Here is a 22,659-nt window from a genome sequence, read left to right as displayed (position 1 = left end):
TAAAGTCAAATTAACGAAGAACGATGCCAAGGAAAAACTAATAGCTTCTGCTTTAGCCGCTACCTATCTAGCTTTCAATGGCGAACCAAAGGGGGCGTAGCGATAGTTTTCGGTCGTGAATATTGCTGATGTTATTGTAACATGTATCTTCGCAGGCTATAACTGTTTTTCAAAAGACGATTTGAAAGTGTGGGGGAAATCGTGATATGGTAATTTTATAAAAAAAGTAAAAATCTCTTCGAAATATAATTTTTTACATTTTACAACACGTAATAATATTAATCAGTATGGAACGCCATCCAGATCAAAATTACAAATAAAAAAATATGGACTTTTTTCCACACATTATTATTATTATTTTTATCCCCTTTCATTTCAAAATTAAAAAATAAAAATATTTTGGGGTGAGAAAAAATATTTTGGGGTGAGAAAAATATTTTGCGTTGAGAAAAATATTTTGTGTTGAGAAAAATATTTTGTGTTGAGAAAAATATTTTGTGTTGAGAAAAAATATTTTGTGTTGAGAAAATATTTAAATTGGACAATACTCGGTACGATATGGCTAGGTACTGTCCTTTAGGTTGCAGTGCAGACGGCCCAGCTTGATTAGCAAGAATGGAGTTGGGGTGGCGCCGCGCGCCCCCAGCACGAGAGCGCAGCTAATGTGCGGCGCCGTAAGTCGCCAATACTTAGCGTACGATACCGTTTTGATAAGGTTACTTATGGATATCTTAGCTTTCGCGCGTAGTATAGGTTAGGTTGGGTTCGGTAGCACTGGTATATTGCCGTGAAAATCACTAGCAATTATATCATTGGAATTTAGAAAAAAATCACAAAAAACTATATTTTTCTCAACGAAAATATTTTTTTCCCAACGAAAATATTTGTTTTGGCCAAATTTATATTTTTTCTCAACATAAATATTTGTTTTGGCCAAATTTATATTTTTCCCTACAGTTTTTTTTTATTCATAATTTTGACCTGGATGTTATGCTAATACCCAACACGCAACAAATTTTATGCCGTGACTTGATGTACACTGATTAATCTATATTTGACATATGAATGCAGTAGGCGTTACATTTCCATCCCCACTAAAAATAAGATTAACCCCGTATTACATTGGTTCCTTAAAACTGACGCCTTTCGACGTGATTGACAGATTTTTAACAATAATAGATATATTCTCGTTATTAAGTGGCGTGGTGGATTGGTTAGCATTTTCACCTCTTAGCAAGAGGAGCTTGTGGCACTAGGTGAAAACTCGAAGTTAATCCTTCTGCGTTAAGTTTTCAAACTATCTCCCCACGGGTTAAGGAGTTTTTCCTCTGAGCTGTTCGGTTTTCCCTTCCATAAACACCAGCCCTGTTGTAGGGAGTTGTTAGCTCGCGTGACACGAAGGGCTTGCCACCACCCTCCTACGCATTGTAACCGGACACCTAGTTGGAAGGCGTTAAAGGTGGAGCCTTTGGTATTAGCCTAGCTGATTATACTTGATTATATATTGTATATTTTATACTGTAATTCGACATTTTCTTACTATGTTTGCAGAAATAACCACAATAAAACCATTTAATAAAGACATTTTTTCGTAATAATGAAAACACTACCATGATCCAAAACCTTTGAAACATATTATACAATAATATCTCACTTCAATGGGCATATTGTTAACGTCGATTAATCGATCCGTGACTTTTAACCGACCATCTTCGATTAGTTGTTGTAGCACTAATCCGTACGATCCGACTACCCTGTAAGACGAAAAATATTGACGAAATCCGCGGAGTTTCAATTTGAATGTTTGTTTAAACGATGGCGTGTACCTGTTTGTGAAATATTTGTTGTAAGTTAAAAGATGAATGTCTAGTACTTCGTGGCTTTCTACGGGACGTCCAACTGGCCATTCGAAAACCTGCCACAAAGAAAACGACGTTAAATATTTACTTTTCTATTTCTTGTACAAAGCCGAAAATCGTTTCTGTTGACGCTGACATCGGTAAACGATAAAATGTAACTTAAACACAAACCGATTTGAGAATACCATTAAAAAGCAATCAGTAATGAACGGTACGAGTAATCGATATTGTCAAGAAAGTATTTAGGCTACGGAGAACGTACGGCTTTACCTTCTAGATCTAAGAACCTCTCACCTAACAGTAAAGCGCCATCTTGTATCGAACGTCAAACGTTATTTTACGAGAAAAAGTGTATCTTTAGTTAGATTTAACTCTTAATTAAGTTCGTGCAACTTCAATTTAAAGAAATAATAGCCAAATAGTTGGTAGATTTTAAATTACAGTGACTGTGGAAATTGGCGTTACTGTTTTAATTCTAATTGTGATTTTCAATCTGTCCTAGGTATACTGCTTCTCGCTCTGCAAACGATTAAAATCGTACGTTCTCAGTAGCCTACTCATGTTCGTTTTCTTTTAAAAGCCCCACAAATAGATTTTTGGTATCAAATATTAATTCAGAACTTTGTATCATTACATTCTCCTATTTTCTTATTGATAAAAGTATTTAAGAGCAAGTACATAATTTTGGAAGGTAGTGAGGTAGGTAGCTTCCACGAGATGTAACCTAATCGACCCCCATTCCCTCAGTTCACCCTCTCTTTTACCAAATTTATCGTAAAAACTGATTATGGTACGTTGACTATTCTATTTTTGAATAGTGCCCATCTACAATGATGGCTTTTGAGAAATAAACACACAAAGAATTAACAGAAGAAACACCCAAAGAATTAACAGAAGAAACACATAAAGAATTAACAGAAGAAATACACAAAGAATTAACAGAAGAAACACCCAAAGAATTAACAGAAGAAACACATAAATAATTAACAGAAGAAACACACAAAGAATTAACAGAATAAACACAGAAATAATTAACAGAATAAACGCATAAAGCATTAACAGAAGAAACACAGAAATAATTAACAGAAGAAACTCATAAAGCATTAACAGAAGAAACACATAAAGCATTAACAGAAGAAACACATAAAGAATTAACAGAAGAAACACAAAGAATTAACAGAAGAAACACAAAGCATCAACAGAAGAAACACAAAGAATTAACAGACGAAACACATAAATAATTAACAGAAGAAACACACGAATAAACACATAAAGAAACAAAGAAGACACACATAAAGAAATAAAGAAGAAACACAAAGCATTAACAGAAGAAACACATAAAGAATTAACAGAAGAAACACAAAGCATCAACAGAAGAAACACAAAGCATCAACAGAAGACACACAAAGAATTAACAGAATAAACACAGAAATAATTAACAGAATAAACGCATAAAGCATTAACAGAAGAAACACAGAAATAATTAACAGAAGAAACTCATAAAGCATTAACAGAAGAAACACATAAAGCATTAACAGAAGAAACACATAAAGAATTAACAGAAGAAACACAAAGAATTAACAGAAGAAACACAAAGCATCAACAGAAGAAACACAAAGAATTAACAGACGAAACACATAAAGAATTAACAGAAGAAACACACGAATAAACACATAAAGAAACAAAGAAGACACACATAAAGAAATAAAGAAGAAACACATAAAGCATTAACAGAAGAAACACATAAAGAATTAACAGAAGAAACACAAAGCATCAACAGAAGAAACACAAAGCATCAACAGAAGAAACACAAAGAATTAACAGAAGAAACTCATAAAGCATTAACAGGAGAAACACGGCAATGAATAAAGAAATCACTTCGCCAGATTGGACGGTACTTTTCGAGCGTAATATTATTTGTTGACCTTGAAAATGTAAATTCTCATATCAGTAGTAGTAGCTGAATTATTTAATTGAATTCTTCATTGACGCACACGCTGAGAATACAGAAATTTTATTGAAGCACTATTTTCTGACCGTTTTTTGGTCTTTTAAAATGTTCACGTCCGCCAGTTAAAGAAAAAATGTTTAGGTATATACTTCCCGCTGAAAGACTATATTGGACTTCAGACTTATGCCACTCACTTACTTATGGTACTGTTAAAAGTAACATAATCATTAATCACTAATAAGAATGCCTCGATCTGTATAACATCCCCCACTCCCAAAGAAAATATTCAATAAGATCTTGCTTGACACATAACATACAATAAGTGACCTTGAAAGGTTCTTGTACTTTTAACACAGACATTTAAGTACACACAATCCCCCCTATGTATTAATATATTATAAATATTAAATTTAAATTTGAACAAATTTTCAAATTTACTTAATAAACCAAAGAGTAATTTAATCAAAAAATGAATGTTTCGAGTTACTTGGTTTTGGAAATAAGGTAGCGAAACGCGAACACCCTAATTTAAATTGATTTTTACACAAACCAAATTTTTCGAGCTACCTGGTTTTGGAAATCAGGTAGCCAAACGAAAATGTTTTTTGGGAGTTAGATGGCGCCTGTATCAATTGGTACGAAATTCAAATATGACAATAGCGCGTACCCGGGCTATGAGGTCCCACGAATTGGCCAGAAATCTCACTTAAAATTAAAATTTCTTAATGCAACAGATATGATCAGTACTAGCTAAATATATAATTTTCAACCAAGTCGGTCTTAAAGGAGAACTGTCACTACCCTAAAATTGGTTAAAAACCCTTTAAATGGATAGAGGACGTCCGAAAATGGTTATACAAAACATTTCATGTTAATATTTCCAGTATTTGATTTATTATAAGCAACCAAATTTCGTGTTTTATCCGAGGGGCTGATCACTCCGCGTAATCGGTGTACAGAGCCGTACCTTTGACTGTACTAATGGGATTACGCGTAATTTTTGAAGTCCCTGCCCTTGGCAGTGCTAATCTATGCGTAATCCGGCGTAATCGGTGTACAGACTTTCTAAGAGTGGTTAGCCCCTCGGTTTTATCCCCCCCGACTCGAGAATCTCAGAACCGCTTGGTTGAACCTACCTGCAGTGCCATCTCGTGAACGAAATATTTTTTCCCACGTTTTATCGTTTTTCGGTCGGAACTGTCGTATGCTACGACATTCTCCTTGGCTTTTTAACCTAGTTATATTGCTAGATTGTAGCAAAGACAATTTAAACTCGTACCCTAGATTCGAATACTGAGAGCTTTCACATTGACGATTTTGTTACGAAGCGTTTACCCTTTTCCGGCATGTGACCTCAGAAAAATCGGGCTCCATCGGTTGCGGCACGGCCAACTTCGATCACGCGCTGCCACGCTATATAGCGTGGCAGCGCGTGATCGAAGTTGGCCGTGGTTGTGGTAAGGCGCAAACCATGGAGCGGGAAGTGGGTAAACGCTATCGGCAACGCGCGATAGAGTGATTTCGAATCTAGGGTACGAGTCTAAATTATCTTTGATTGTAGTTAATCGTGTTTTTAATACGCCTTACACGCCGCCCTTTCTCAAATTTTTGCCGCTTCATTCTTCTGGCGCTGCACGTAGGTTCAACCGCGATTTCTGAAATTATTGAAGCCTTTTGATGTAGGTTGCGGAAAAAGTAGCGTAACTTTTTAAATACTTTTCCAATAACTATAAAATTTCAGGGACATAATTATTAATATATTTTCTATCTTTCTGTAAAAAAACGTCGTAAATTTGGGTTTTGGTGACAGTTCTCCTTTAATGTAAAAAGCGTATGTAGATTTAAACTCGAATATCGCCATATATAACTAAAATGGGCAAATGAGCAACTTGTGGGCCCCCGATCTCCAAATTTCTGAGGGCATGATATTTCCGTTAGATTGAGATATCCCTGCCCATTCTAAGCCTAATTCTTGGAAAGTTACGTGGAATACGACGGCATCGGCATCGCCATGATTGTTTAAGTTACGTACGGTATTACACGAATATAGTCATAGTGAAAAAGCGAGAAATCAATCCGCCCTAAAGCGATTACACCGTTTTGGAATTACATTCCCATTATTCATTCCCACGAATTTTCGATTTCGAATTGGGACCCAAATCCCCATACAAATCCTTCCATTGACATCATATCATAAAGGTAAAACTTTTATTAAACTTCCCGGTAATATTATTCCCATTCCTTTGCCACCTTATTCGCGTAAAGGGAAGAGCGCGATAGGAAAGAAGTGTCTTGGCCTGTCCACCCTCGGCCGACCTGGGCCGGGGAAAGGTGAGATAGCTGTCACCGCGAGCTCTTTTTACCGCCCTCTATCGATTACCAAATCAATTACATTCTGCCCGTTTTCAGCGCGAAATTTTCCCGAGGAATATAAAACAGCTATTTTCCCGAAATCCCTCGCTAACAGGGACGGAATATATCTTAGCAGAGAGGGGGTCGCGTGGGTGGTCCAATTATGCAAATTGACAGCGACCTGCTCTCGTCGAAACGGCCCACCAAATAATTTCAAGGATTTTATATCGGCCTATAGGAAATTTCCCTCCGCTTCTAGAAATGTCGGATCAAATTAAGATGAAGTAACGTCGGCGGACGGCGGTAGATGGTGACAGGGTGTTCTACGTATAAATCCTACCTCCCCCTCCCTCCCTTTTAAAACCGCCCGTTAAAAGTTCGAAATGAAGTTGAAGGTTACGGGAAGGGAACGTGAAACAAAATTTAAACGAGCAAGCCAGCTGGTGCCTTTTCACGTTTATGGAGCGAACTTCACCCGCTTAATCAAGTTATATTTCCTGGATCTAATTTAAGTAAATAGCGCTTTTGATGAAGAATGTCTTCGTAATAAACGCGAGAGAGAATTTATATACGTATACACTCGGCATGTCCTAAGGCGTCGTTGGGCAACGTGCTGTGAATATGCACCACGAGAAACGGGCGGGGCTTCACCCAAGCCATTATAATTCCTTTGGAAATTAGCCTTTTAATTTTACATAGAGCCACGTAGCGGACAAAGCAAGAAGCTCTTAATCTATGAACTTTGGCCACCTAAGCAGACGTTTTGTGTTTCAAAAATTGCAAATCGACGAATATTCAACTTCTCGCTTTGACCGCTATGAGACTCTATGTAAATTGAAAAGGCTAATTAGTTGATAAACCTTTAATCGCTACTGACATCGGCTGGCCTCGTAACTGGTTGGGTCTTTGTGCTGTTAACATAAATGACACCAGTGGCGTAGGAACGTTTGAGTAGTTGGGAGGGGCAAAGCTGCTCAAACCCTGTTGTGTGGAGTCCACTGGCGAACCAGTATATCCTTTTTAAAAAAAGCCAATAATGGAATAGATTTAGTATCGTTTTTTCCCGAAATTTAATAGACGGATTTAAGATGATCTTTAACACAAAAATAGGAACGATTTCAGTCAGTTTAAAATATATTTGTATATATACATTTTAATGACAGTAGGTTAGTAATCTCTCTATTGAGCCTCTAAAATTTTAAATTAGTTAGGAGGGGCATTGCCCCTCTAGCCTCCCCCGGTTCCTACGCCCCTGAATTACACTAACTTGTGAACAATTTTTTTTGTAATGGGAAATATAATAGAGGTCCTCTTACAATTGTTAGTATGGTGCCCCACTGCCTTTGCTGTTTGGGATATTCCGAATTTTAGTACACTTTGCCGGTAAAAGATGGTAATCCGGCCAAGTCGCTTTTCCCGTAGAGTTTCTGGAAGGCAGGGGCGTACCGAAGAGAGTACGTTGGGGGGGGGGGGGGGGCAGGTAAGTGAAATTTGCCAAGTAAAAAACAAAGTTTGTCAAGTCGTCTAAGTTTGGATTGTTCCGGTAGATTTCAATTTAAATGTTTTATTAAAATTATAATCGGTGGCGCCATCCGCTGTTAGCGACGGGAACTATATACTATACAATTGAATTAATAGTACTAATGTACTTTGAAAGTTATAGATGGCACCACCCGTATAATGATAGAGTTGACGGCTGAGTGCGCCGACTCAAAATTTCAGAATTTGTTTCGCGAAACCACGACTACCGAACGCACCTATATCATTCTAGCGGTACTATTCCCAATTCAATGGCGAAAACGGTTCGGCGTCTAGTTATAGTGAGTGAAGCATTTGCGTACTCTATATATAAAGCGAGATACACGAAGAAGAAAAAAGAGATTGAACGATGTACAGCAATTTAAAAATCCCATCAAACCCGCTTACTATTTTCTCGTCGTGTATCCCGCTGTAGTAAAAAATAGATACATTTCATCCTGACGAATACTAGTTGTTGTTTAACTGAACTGCTTTGAATAACTGGAATTATTCATACCCAAATATAACATAAACAATTCAAACACTTATTACTGAAATATTAACGTAAGAACAACCGACACTGTATCACACCATATGATCACACGTTATCTTTACCCAACGCAACTTTAGGAATATTGGCTTGTAAAATTTTCACTTTCCTAAAGAATATCACTATAATATTCACGACTTACCTAATTTACCCTAAGTAAAAAAAACTGTAACATCTCCTATAGAAATTAAAACTAGGTATTTTTATAAATTGTATACAGATTGCCAAATTTAACGTAGAAAATTAACATTGAAATAATAACGAAGAACCGATATTCTCTATCACGCGTCTATCTGCCTTTCAATTTTATAAGGTGCTGTAGGAAAAATGACGATTTAAAAAGCTTTTACCACAAGGCTGAACTAAAGTTCCGACACACTAGCTGCCTAGAAATCAGGTCTTGTAAGTTATGCATAAGGAGAATCAACTACATAGAAATCTCAAACATAGTTAATGACTTTAGGGAAGTAAATTGCTGGGGAAATTCTAAATGATTTGTTGCAACATCGTTTACAATCGATTTAGTAGTTTTTTTAATTAACAAACATGTTTCATAATTTTCATTTTGCCAAGTCCACCTCGATTTGCCCCCGCACTCCCCCCCCCCAAAGGTACGTCCCTGTGGAAGGGTTTGTTTACTGTACATCGAATATGTAATACCGAACATGTACTTTCAACCCAAAGGTCACGGGTTCGATTCCTGCTATTATGTTCCGAAAAATCCTCGCTTAAGTAATCATATTGATCTAATTGTTATCCCTGCGCAATATAAATATTTAGCTTTAATTTTCAGCAGCTATCGTTAAAAAAAAATAAAGAAAATGTACTAAGTTGTCACACTGAACTCTCTGCCCTAGTTTCGGATAAATTAGCGTATTTAGTTGGCCAAAAAAGAGCAAATCAGGTAAGTTCACTTATATTCGGGCCAAAGCTTAATTTTATCTGGACTACTCAGTCTTCCTTGGACATTCCAAGTTAATAGGTAAATAAATTTCTGGCGCGAGGAATTTGGGGAACGTAAGATGATATAGGAGAAAGGGGGAGAGCCAAAAGGGGTCTGGTCCGAGCTCCTCATTTGCATTCTGTGTCAAACACGCCATCTGGATTTGCTGCTATATTAAAGCGGTTAATATTTAGCGCGCCAAACAAGGCCTACGTCCCCTCGTTGTTAATCGTAGACTAATTAAGCCAATTGTTGTTTGCGAAATGACGCCCGTACGCAATTATTTTGTTTTTGCAAGCCTCAAACATTTTAATCCATATTTAACGCTACTCGCGATAATTGCTACATCAGCTGCATAATTGTACTTTGTTTCTGTTAACGTGAGTTAAACTTAAATTTATAACTCTGTTTCCCATAAGTGTGTATCAGATTCCCTACCTTCCGCGTGTTAAATTGTTAATGAGAGTCATAATTTTATAGAATGACTTCACATTTTTTGCGCACTTAAGACTAAGTAATTAGGCTATTTCTATTTTCGTTATAATACCGAGGCCCAATAATTTATTTTTAAGTTGCGTATTTTGGTCACTAGAGGCGCTTATCTTTCTTGGTATCTACTCTTAACTAACTGTAATTATGGAAATGACGTCAATTCTTTGTCTCTACCCATAGCTACAAGTAAATATTTCGACTAATTTATGGAACATAGTTAAAGGCATATGGTTTTAAAGGCGTATGGCTAAACCAATTAGTTGGCTTAATTTAATGACCATAAATTAATTTGAAAAGGCTTTTATGAGATGGAAACTTTTATTTAATTTACCAAATATTAATGCAGACTTAAAAAACAATTTTCGTTAGATTGTATCACATTTCATTATAGTCCAAGACCCCATGTCAAAATAAGCATGTGATAAGGTACACGGTGGGTCAAGGCATTTTTTAATTAGGTTAGTGATTTGTAACAAAGAACTGTTTGTCTTACGGGTCAAAGTGGGGGCTTTCCGGAAATACGACCGACGTGACGTCACTTCCGGTGACCTTGAAAATTGATATGACCTGATATTGGTATCATTCGATTGGTCTCAACGTGCTCTTACCAAATATCGTTAAATTAACCTTCAAATCTGAACCAAACGGCGTAAGATTAAAAAACTAATTTCGAGCCCCTCCCAAATTTACATGTATCTAAGACAAAATTACTTTTTAGTCTTATACGCCGTTTGGTTCAGATTTGAAGGTTAATTATAACCCGGCCACCTGAATTAAAGGCTTCAAAAGTCGCTCGATGACTTAGGCCTAAGGTGGTGCCTTGGGTATTAGCCTAGCTGATTATTATTTATGTATTTATTATTTATTTAATTTAGCGATATTTGGTAAGAGCACGTTGAGACCAATCGAATGATACCAATATCAGGTCATATCAATTTTCAAGGTCACCGGAAGTGACGTCACGTCGGTCGTATTTCCGGAAAGCCCCCACTTTGACCCGTAAGACAAACAGTTCTTTGTTACAAATCACTAACCTAATTAAAAAATGCCTTGACCCAAACTAGTACCTTATCACATGCTTATTTTGACATGGGCTCTTGGACTATTATCATTTATCATGGAAATCGCGTTTTCGATAAATATGTATCCCATATTTTTCCTTTTCAACGTCGCGCGTTCTGCTTTACCAAAATGGTATTTTTGCCAATATTTTCTTTAGACGTATGTCGTTCCAACAGCTATTAATTTTTCCGAAACAAACTTCTAGAAACTTTAAGATGTTTGGGTTCGACAATTTATGTTAGTTACTGAGACTGTGTAGTGCATCGGTATTTATTTTATTACTGGCAGTCTTTAAAGACTATGATATCACTAACACTAAAGGCAGGTCACTAAGTTTTTGGGTGTTCAGTAATCATGATCAAATAATAGTAAAATCGTACATCATAAAATCATTTAAATCAATATTAAATAAGACAATCACGAGTTAATAATTTTAATTGTAATTTAAACGTATTTAAATCACGGACTTACACTTATTAAAACAACTAAATATATTTTATCCTAATTAAAACGACGTAATATATTTTATCTTGATAAAACTGATTTAATCTATTCAATTCTGATTAGAACGACTGAATCTATTTTATCCTGATTAAAACGACCTAATTTATTTTATGCGGATTAAAACGACCTAATATATTTTATCCTGATTAAAATGACTTAATATATATTTTCCTGATTAAAACGACAAAATCTATTTTATCCGGATCAATCCTGATTTCTGTATTTACTCCTGATCAATCCTGATTTCTGTAGTTACTCCTGATCAATCCTGATTTAGTCTAGTTCTCCGGATCAATCCCGATTAAATACGATTTAATCTATTTAATACTGATCAACAACGACTAAATACGATTTAATCTATTTAATACTGATCAACAACGATTAAATACGATTTAATATATTTCATACTGATCAACAACGACTAAATACGATTTAATCTATTTAATACTGATCAACAACGACTAAATACGATTTAATCTATTTAATACTGATCAACAACGACTAAATACGATTTAATCTAATTAATACTGATCAACAACGACTAAATACGATTTAATCTATTTAATACTAATACTGTTAAGTAGATTGATAGTGACTTACTAGTTTAGTTCTTAAATTCGAAAGCGTATTTTTAATTTTTTGATAAGTCAAGTTATAGCATCCAATGTATGAAATGTCAACGCCTACTAAAGACCCTTAAGACATTTTAACCATTTCAGAGTCAAAAGCTACACACGCATTTTGTAGGTGACTTTTACAGGGAAAGGATTGACGTCAATGCAAATTTCCTCTAAGACCTAAGCTTAATAATTATACATATAAGTGTTAAAAAATGGTCTGCGGGGAATTATGGGTTTTCGAAGATGTCGACTTTTATCTTGGCCTTTTTTAAGGAAAATGCCGCGACATTTATTTGGGAGCCATTAGTGGAGGGAAGGTGTTTTAGCTACAAGCTGGTAAATGATATTGAAGTGGACCATTAACATAAGAGGGGCGTTCGTTGTGTCAAGCCTTATCACTGGCGCCAAGTAAATAAATCATTTAATCTCTCGCAGTCTCGCTAGATGGCTTTATGTACTTCTTTTGCAAGTCAAATGAGGCGCGGTTAACAAACATTACAACATCTTTACAACAAAGAGTGAAATGTTCAAACATAAAGAAGACAAAAAAAAGGTTTCTTAGCTTCTAAATATTGTCCCTTACTTCGTCAAAAACAACATCTTCTTCGGTGTTTTCTATAACTTTGGTGTATCTTGAGAGACCTGCAAATAAACACATACGTTTTAAATGTCAAATATAAATTTTACTGAAAGAGATGGCTTATAGCTACGTCGATAAGTCAAATGGGATTTTGGTGTTTTGTATAGGTTTTTGGGGTGGTTTAGACCTGTATGTTAGTAATCCAAAGTTTGAAAAAGATTTGATTTACCCGTGATTAAAAAGTAATTAAATTAAATAAATCGCCATCAATTGTAATTAATCGTGATAAAATGGATTAAATCGTCATAAAATGAATTGAATCGTGATAAAATGGATTAAATCGTGATAAAATGAATGAAATAGTTATTAATTGTATGAAATCATGATTACACGAAATACGTCGTTATTAAATGTATGAATCGTTATTAAATAAATTTCATCGTTATTAAATAAATTTCATCGTTATTAAATAAATTTCATCGTTATTAAATAAATTTCATCGTTATTAAATAAATTTCATCGTTATTAAATAAATTTCATCGTTATTAAATAAATTTCATCGTTATTAAATAAATTTCATCGTTATTAAATAAATTTCATCGTTATTAGACGAATGAAATCATGATTAAACGAATTACATCATTATTAAACGAATTACATCATTATTAAACGAATGAAATCGTGATTAAATAAAATTAATCGTGGTTGAACGAATGAAAGCGTGGTTAAACGAATGAAATCGTGATTAGATGTTTGAAATCATGATTAAACGAATTACATCGTTATTAGACGAATCAAATCATGATTAAACGAATTACATCGTTATTAGACGAATGAAATCGTGATTAAATAAATTTAATCGTGATTAAATGAATGAAATCGTGATTAATGAATGAAATCTTGATTAATGAATGAAATCTTGATTAATGAATGAAATCGTGATTAAATAAATGAAATCGTTTTTAAATAAATTTCATCGTTATTAAATGAATGAAATTGTTATTAAATAAATTTCATCGTTATTAAATAAATTTCATCGTTATTAAATGAATGAAATCGTTATTGAAAGATTAAATAGTTATTGAAATTATTGAATTTTAACTATTCAAATGATCAAATGATGGTTAAGTCATAATTAAATAAAATAAAATAAAATCGTGGTTGAAGTTATTAAACCGCTACTGAAATAATCAAATAATGAAATCGCGATTGTAATATTAAACCGTGAGATCCGTCAAGCTGGGCTAGGACCCGGCTGCTCTTGTTGAGACGCGAAAGGACTGACTAATGCGCCCCCGCTCCGCATCCACATTCCTAATTACAACCTTTGGCTCTTCTTCGTTCAAAGGGGGGTAATTCAAAGTCAAGAAGGTTGCTATTTTAAGGGTTATCTCATCCATATAGGCCACTTTACACAACATTTTTCTAAAGCAAATTTCTATTGAGACATTTTCATTTGAAATTACCAAAACAAAAAAATTGTTTTTCGCGTACAAAAGCGTAGAGATTTCTCAGCATTTCCTCTGATATTTCTTTGGACTTGGATTTCCGATAAAACTCAAATGGTCAAAGTTTATTCAACAGAGACAATCGCGCACATAGACGCTTGATTTCAGTAGTGATTTCGGTTTGAGTATAGCTTTTTCTAAGTCTATAAAAGCGCCTTGGATGCGGCTGACCATTGCTTTTTAAATAGGCTCATATCTCCGCCAAGCTGGAAATTCCTCCATATAAATATAGTTTTTTATATACACTTTGAAATATCGCTCGGAAATCCGTGCAAATACCACGAAAAAGGTGACAATGAAGGCGTCGAATCGACGTCACTATCGCGTGTAGTTACCATGGAAACCGTATACGTAAAAAAGGCGGCCGTCCGCGGAGATCAAAGTAAAAAATGGGCTTCAGAGAGAGAGAATCGCGAGTGCGCTGCCGCTTTGGGAAATAAAGCGTTGTTTGGCGTTGCATTGTAGGAAAGAAAACAGAAGTTCGCCTGCGGGCCTTGAAATCACGCGAAGGGTGCTCTCCCGACGACGATTGATCGCTCCGAAGCGAAGCCTACGAGGAGTGGCTGACAGATGAGGCCGCCGCTAGAGGATGAGCTTCCCAAAGACAAATGGAAGCTCGCGAAATCTGGAATCTTGGCTATTTATTTGGTTACGTGCCCCTTACGGTAAATAGAGCGATCCCAGTGTGGTCACTCGTTGTCTTGTTTGGAACAGATCTCCTTACGAGACATACATATTTAAATTTCGCGAAGGGGATTAATCGCTTGCCGTAATCGGTGTACGCTCTGTTTAAAACGATTAGAGTTATTACTCCGTAAGCACTCTGTAGTCGCTATAACCACTGCGTAATCTTGTAATAATTTTGTAGTCGCTATAACCACTGCGTAATCTTGTAATCATTTTGTAGTCGCTTTAATCGAACCGTAATCAAATACGTAATTAGTGTACAGAAAAATGTTAAATAGTTTGTACCTAGCTCCGTAATAATTCTGTAATCAACTAGTAATCACTCGTGTTACGATTTTGTAATCGCTGTAATCGAACCGTAATCAATGTAGTCAAACACTGATTACGTAATTTCCGTACATAAAAATGCGAAGTAGTTATTATCTATAGCTCCGTAATAATTATGTAACCAACCCGTTATTACTCTTGTAAGCATTTTCTAATCGATGTAATTGATGTAATACTAATAGATCACTGATAACCAAATCGTTATAAAGAAAATGTACAGTTTTTAGCACCTAGAAATTATTAACCCTTTTCTAATCTACGCAGCATAAGGGTACCTCTTAATCAATCACTTTTTATCGTTATCACTAAACAGGTGACGAATTTTCGGTGTCTATACCAACGTGATGAAGTGGTATTTAACAGGTAGTAAATTATGTTATAATATAAAATGCCAAAAGTGGTCAATATGATTGATAATGTTAAAAAATTGCCATTAATTATTTGCGTAATTAAATTTAAATCAGCCCTTAACAGTGACTCGGTATGACCTGACATACTGTTTTGTAATGTAAATAATGGACATAAATGGTTACATTTCGATGTTAATTATTGGAGTGTTGCGTCTCTTTTCTAGGGTCTCTTGCTAGACCTAGGTTTTCGTGGGGTTTGGGTTAATTTTGGTTTAATTTTGCTTTAGGTGACGTAGAAATGGTTACCATTTTTCAAATTGCTTTAGGTGACGTAGAAATGGTTACCATTTTTCAAATTGCTTTAGGTGACGTGGCAACAGTTCCCATTTTTCAAATTGCTTTAGGTGACGTAGAAATGGTTTCCATTTTCCAAATTACTTTAGGTGACGTAGAAATGTTTTCCATTTTTCAAATGGCTTTAGGTGACGTGGCAAAGGTTCCCATTTTCCAAATTGCTTTAGGTGACGTAGAAATGGTTTCCATTTTCCAAATTGCTTTAGGTGACGTAGAAATGGTTCCCATTTTCCAAATTGCTTTAGGTGACGTAGAAATGGTTCCCATTTTCCAAATTGCTTTAAATGACGTAGAAATGGTTTCCATTTTCCAAATTGCTTTAAATGACGTAGAAATGGTTTCCATTTTCCAAATTACTTTAGGTGACGTAGAAATGTTTTCCATTTTTCAAATGGCTTTAGGTGACGTGGCAAAGGTTCCCATTTTCCAAATTGCTTTAGGTGACGTAGAAATGTTTTCCATTTTCCAAATTGCTTTAGGTGACGTAGAAATGGTTTCCATTTTCCAAATTGCTTTAGGTGACGTAGAAATGGTTCCCATTTTCCAAATTGCTTTAGGTGACGTAGAAATGGTTCTCATTTTTCAAATTGCTTTAGGTGACGTGGCAAAGGTTCCCATTTTCCAAATTGCTTTAGGTGACGTGGCAAAGGTTCCCATTTTCCAAATTGCTTTAGGTGACGTGGCAAAGGTTCCCATTTTCCAAATTGCTTTAGGTGACGTGGCAAAGGTTCCCATTTTCCAAATTGCTTTAGGTGACGTGGCAAAGGTTCCCATTTTCCAAATTGCTTTAGGTGACGTGGTAAAGGTTCCCATTTTCCAAATTGCTTTAGGTGACGTGGCAAAGGTTCCCATTTTCCAAATTGCTTTAGGTGACGTGGCAAAGGTTCCCATTTTCCAAATTGCTTTAGGTGACGTGGCAAAGGTTCCCATTTTCCAAATTGCTTTAGGTGACGTGGCAAAGGTTCCCATTTTCCAAATTGCTTTAGGTGACGTGGCAAAGGTTCCCATTTTCCAAATTGCTTTAGGTGACGTGGCAAAGGTTCCCATTTTCCAAATTGCTTTAGGTGACGTGGCAAAGGTTCCCATTTTCCAAATTGCTTTAGGTGACGTGGCAAAGGTTCCCATTTTCCAAATTGCTTTAGGTGACGTGGCAAAGGTTCCCATTTTCCAAATTGCTTTAGGTGACGTGGCAACGGTTCACATTTTTCAAATAGCTTTAGGTGACGTAGCAATGGTTCTCATTTTTCAATACTCAAAATTCCTCTCACAATCTAAAGTAAGTATTCGTGCAAAAAACAGACTTACTATTATAATAACCTAATTTAACCTTTACCTAACTTAACCTTTCAATTACCTAAATTAAATCACTGCATAAAAACTACGGTAATTTAAAGTCAATGGAAAATGAACTGAATGAAATCGCTTCTGTTTTGGGTACGTATAATTTAATCAATTCGGATTTTAAAAGCTTTCTATGCCAAGTTTAACATCAACCTGCCATCGAGATATTACTTCCAAATACACGAGGTGCTTTACCACGCACATATTTCTGTGCACCGATTACGTAATCAATGAACGAGTACTGCGATAACGGTTTGATTACAACTATGCATTTCAAAATTATTACAGATTTATTATACAGCTTTGGAGTTATTACTGATCGATTGCAGAATGATAAGGGGGCATTTACCCAGCGATTACAGAATTATTACGGAGCGATTACAGAATGATAACGGAGCAAGTACAGAGCGATCCTAGAATGATCACTTAGTGATTACAGAATGATAAGGGAGCGATTGCAGAGCGATAACAGAATGATAAGGAAGCGATTGAAGAGCGATTACAGAATGATAACGGAGCTATTACACAGCGATTACAGAAATATAACGTAGGTATTACAAAGCGATTTCAGAATGATAACGGAGCGATAGCAGAATGATAATGGAGCGATTACAGAATTAAAACGGATCGATTTCAGAATGAAAACGGAGCGATTACAGAATGATAACGTAGGTATTACAAAGCGATTTCAGAATGATAACGGAGCGATAGCAGAATGATAAAGGAGCGATTACAGAATTAAAACGGATCGATTTCAGAATGAAAACGGAGCGATTACAGAATGATAACGTAGGTATTACAAAGCGATTTCAGAATGATAACGGAGTGATAGCAGAATGATAAAGGAGCGATTTCAGAATGATAACGGAGTGATAGCAGAATGATAAAGGAGCGATTACAGAATTAAAACGGATCGATTTCAGAATGAAAACGGAGCGATTACAGGATGATAGCGGATGTCCCCGCCTCGGAGGCACCCTCTTGTTTAGTTTTTCAAGTTATGTGGGTTCCCTCTGAACCTTTATATAAAGTCCCCAAGATTTTCCTGGTTCTGATTTCGTGATGTATCTTTTAGACCAATAAAACTTGAAGTGGGTATGTATGAATGTCCCCCCTAAATTATCCGTTGGAATGTATCTTAGGTTAAGTTGTCGTAACTGATTTCAGATGCGAATAATAATTAACGTCCCCGCGATCAGTATATTTTAATAGAGGTCACGCGTAAAGTACCTCTAGGTAGTAATCTATAAAAGTATAGAAACTGAATGAACATTAAAGGGAATATAACCTGCAAAGCCATCTTTATGGAAGACCCCTTCAATATTTCAAATTTCCCTGCACAGTGGCGCCAAACATTTCTAATGCCAAAGGCAAGAGCGGCCAAAGCTGCAAGCGTTAGTGTTCCACACCAAATACCTGAGGTTATATTCCCTTTAATGATTTTAAGTACCCAAATAATTATGTGATTCTACCATATAAGCTCCTAAATATGATTTAAGTAAAATATTAAAAGGAAATGTTAAGTAAAGTAGATTTCGACCGTTAAGCCTAGGCCCCAAGAATAAAATCAAAGGAAACTAATATTCACGATTTAGTTGCCAAATTGAGAACTACCCCGCTAAATCCCCCAAAAGAACCTGGAAAATATCATTAAGTTTCTAAAAATAGCAACAGTGGTTTAGGGAAGAAAGTCAAGGACGTGGATAAGGTTCCCACGCGTTCCCGCGCCGTAACGACACCAGCGTCCCGAGATAATATGGTCACGTAGGCCAGATGAAAACAATACCCAAGAGGAACACCATCATTAAGAAATGATTGACAATACCAAGGGGATAACAGGACCCCGCAACCTCGAAACATAAGAAGAAACCAGAAGTCACTCGCGGACGGAAGTTCCGCTCCGCTCTGAAGTGACCCCGACCATTTTTAACCCCAAGTCTCCTAAGAGGAAGAACTCGTCCATGTTGTCATCAAATAAGTCCCCACATGAAATATAACTACGAACGTCCATGAGTCCCACAAATCTACCATGAGCGAAAGCCAGTTCGAGCTAGAGGTCCCCGGCTAATCCAATCCAGAGTCCGAGAGACCCATTCAGGCTGTTGGGAGTCTACTTGCGTAACCCGGAAGCTCCCGTTATCCGGAACTCCGTAAACCGAAAAAAGGTTCCAAACCAAGTCCAAAATTGCACACTGTACAAATTTGTTCAATTTGGGAACCAGTAATCCAAAGTTTTTGGGTAAAATTGTGGTCAATCGTTTTCAGAAGCGTCCAATATACGCGGCTGAGAGTGAACCCCCGTCATTACCCCTACGCTCGAAATGTATTGTCTGATTTCTCAAGACAACTGTTTTTTAGAGGAGAAAGTATAGGGACCGCGTGGAAGGTGTTTTACAGTTTCTCTGTGTCGTAGAAGGGTTGACAATTTAACACCTAGCGCCACGTAGTATTCGCGGCAGGAACTAAAAGAGTTGCACTTCTCTGCCATCTATCTTTGGTTTCTAGAACTTGAAATGGGTTAATATAGCTATAGCTGATATAGTCTTTGAGACCATCCTACCGGCGCGGCGTCGGGAGCGGTTTTTTTAACGAAAAACTCCTTCCGCGGCTACTTGATGGCGCTGATGCTTGGGCAACCTTTTCTCCGCAGAACACGCCATTCTTTGAAGCCATAGCTACTATAGTCTTTGGTTTGCTAATTTAAACGGGGTTTTGACCCAAATTGTTTAAAATTTACAAAAATAATATAGTTTCTATTTTTTTTAATTCCACGGGTTCAGTTTTATGGAATTCCTCAAAATATAATTAAAATTGAAGCTAATTAAACATACGATAACATGATTTTTAAAAGTTGTAAATAAAAAGTATCGTAATTTAAATACAACTTGACAAACATTAACTGAAATTAAATTTTAGGTTTCATGCGCCATTTATTATTTTGAAAATCTCGAATTGATAACGTTGGCTATTTTTTTTAAAATTGTCTCCATATCTTAATTAGGTTTTAATATATTTAGTATAATGTTAATTTTTAACACTCTTCAAAACATAATCGTTTAAATATTTCAAAATTAATAGGTCGAAACGTTCATTACCTTTTTCTTGATATCTTTACAGAGCGATTTCGTTATGTAGTTTTTACATTAGACTTAAAATAGAGTGAATATTGGTCCTTTAAATAGCGCCATCTATTAGAGAATCGATGTGATTTTCAAACATTTTATCGTTTGTTTTTTAAAATTCATTTTAAATTATTACTTTCTAAAAATATAAACTTCCGTATCTATAACTATAAGTCTTGAAGCCTAGAGTAAACCATTCACATAGAGTGGAAGCATCAGCGAAACTTGTTAACACTGTTCGTATGCAACGTCTTGATTCCGAGGCGTGAAAAAAAAACAAGTTGGCCTAAAGGTAATGTACAATATGTAGATAAAAAAGTAAGTTTATACTCATCGCTCTTCGGACTATATTTATTCACGCCTCGAAAACAAGTTGCCCCTTTAGAATGGATGTTTCATGCGCTTCCATAGGGCTTTCCACTCTATGCGAATGGGTTACTCTATGTCTTGAAGCTAGTTTGTCCTTTTATGTATGCGACTGTGCGTGTATGGGTGTATGTGGGTGTGGGTGTATGCGTGGATATATGTAAATTCATCTTTATAATTAGGCGGTAGCGCCATCTATATTTTGTAAAGTTATGTGGCTAAAAATAAACAATTATTAGCTAAGTCACCGTAACTTGAGTTAAAAAGGATCGTGTTGACAGAATAAAATTATTTTTAAACAACTTCAAAGGTTTGTTTGTTACGAGTAATCATACATTTCAATTTCGCATCAGATTCGCGAAAAAATTCTATTGCAATATAGTTGCCACCACTAGAGACAGATGCCGCCACGGTAGAACGATAAAGTTGATAAAGTCTCCTTATTGAACGAAATTGGTCCTGCGCCAGCCAGATTTAGTTGTACCTCTATTTATTCCCAACTCAATGCCTCTAAATTATCGAACTCAATGGAACACATTGTTAACCAGTTATAATTATAAATAAAATTATTACTTCACTTATTCTTTCAATTATACCTTGAAACATAATTGTAACACTAATTTAAGACCCTGTAGTGAACATTTAATTTAATAGCGTAACTTGAAATCAAAATAAGGAAATAAGGCGCTCTAACTGTTCATTGTCTAAAGTCAACACTAAGTATTGGACGGTACTACCTAAAGAAATAAATCTATTGAACCGCTAATATTAAACGTCTGTTCATTCGTTATTATATAAGTTATTGCTCAATATCGAATAGTTTCAGCTCCAAAATCATACAATTTAGAAATTGTTGTTGATGGGTTTAGTGTTCACTATCGAACAGGACCAAAAAACTTTCAAAATTAGATAAAACAATAGCATATATTACACGAATTAAAATCCAATATCAGACAAATCACCTCCCAATTTTGAACATAAACACTTTCAAAATTGGACAAATAAATAGTTAATATTACACGAATTAAACTCCAATATCGGACGAATCACCTCCCAATTTTGAACATAAAAACTTTCAAAATTGGACAAATAAATAGTTAATATTACACGAATTAAACTCCAATATCGGACGAATCACCTCCCAATTTTCGACAATTTGAGTCCATAAATTAAAATATATTTGATGCTATATTGTACAATAATGGACAAATTAACTACCAATATATCCAATAATAATGTGCAATATTGGATCCACATAAAGTCCAACGTTGCACATATGGTTTTTGTGCAATTTTGGACAAAAATACGTACCGTATGAGTGACAACAATTTGGATCATGTTTTATACAATAATGGACGAATTTTTCTAAGAGTGTACAACAGATTCGTCAAGTTCGCAAGAAAGAGTATCCCACCCTACGCAGCAACTTTGGGTCAAGCGACGTACCGTTGCTGTTCCACCGTCCGTATTCGTCCTTGCCGTTCTAGGAACGTGCAAGCCTTCCCGCGTACATTTGAACAAAGTGTTGTGACTGCTTTTGTTCCACCCCCCCCCCCTCCCCCACCCCTACCTCCACGTCGTACGATCTGAACGAGACCCTCGCGACCTAAAAAGGAGAACTATCTCCTCTCCAAAGTAGAGAAGACGCCAAACAAAAGGACAATTGCTAAGTCGTAGTTTTTCTCCGGTCCCCCTGGGCCATAGGTAGCGCGTCAAGTAAAACATCCCCCCACCCTCGAATTGACAAAATACCCGCAAAATCTAGAGTTTACTTCTAATAACCAACCCAAACGAGATCATTCAGTATTATAAGGTGGCGAGTCCCCAGCGAAGATTTTTATAATGACAGAGATCCGTAGAAATGAGAGTTAGGCCAGGCACTCACCGCTCTTCGTAACGCCTCCGTCCTACCTTTCACAATCCTTTGCTTCGTAACGGAGACAATGCCTTGTTTAAGACAAGACGGATACGAAACGGAGAGCCAGTGGGTGCCTAGCCCAAGTCGTATTCACTGTATTGCCTCATCTAATAGATGCCCCAATTACTATTAATTATCTTTGGCTTTATGTTCCCCCATTTATTGATAAAAGTTAATTATTTGTTGTGAAAAGGAAATAAAGAGATTTTGATTGAGATAATTTGTTTCCGTCTGATATCCGAGCCTTTCCCTTGA

The 22,659-nt window shown here is 36.0% G+C and overlaps 1 protein-coding gene across 1 annotated transcript in view; it reads right to left on the bottom strand.

Moving 5' to 3' along the window:
- LOC149948936 (otoferlin-like) overlaps window positions 1-22,659 on the bottom strand; it is a 93,426-nt gene that overhangs the window by 18,923 nt on the left and 51,844 nt on the right. The window contains exons 2-4 of the mRNA XM_090174132.1: window positions 12,435-12,493; window positions 1,827-1,915; window positions 1,655-1,754 (exon numbers count right to left, since the gene is read on the bottom strand). Coding sequence (XP_090030258.1) covers window positions 1,655-1,754; window positions 1,827-1,915; window positions 12,435-12,493 — 248 coding nt within the window. The remainder of the gene's footprint in view (window positions 1-1,654; window positions 1,755-1,826; window positions 1,916-12,434; window positions 12,494-22,659) is intronic.

Source organism: Leiobunum rupestre, chromosome 4 (genome assembly GCF_980474605.1).
Source record: "Leiobunum rupestre chromosome 4, qqLeiRupe1.1.hap1, whole genome shotgun sequence".
NCBI lineage: Eukaryota > Metazoa > Arthropoda > Arachnida > Opiliones > Sclerosomatidae > Leiobunum > Leiobunum rupestre.
This window is presented reverse-complemented; position numbering and strand designations above follow the sequence as displayed.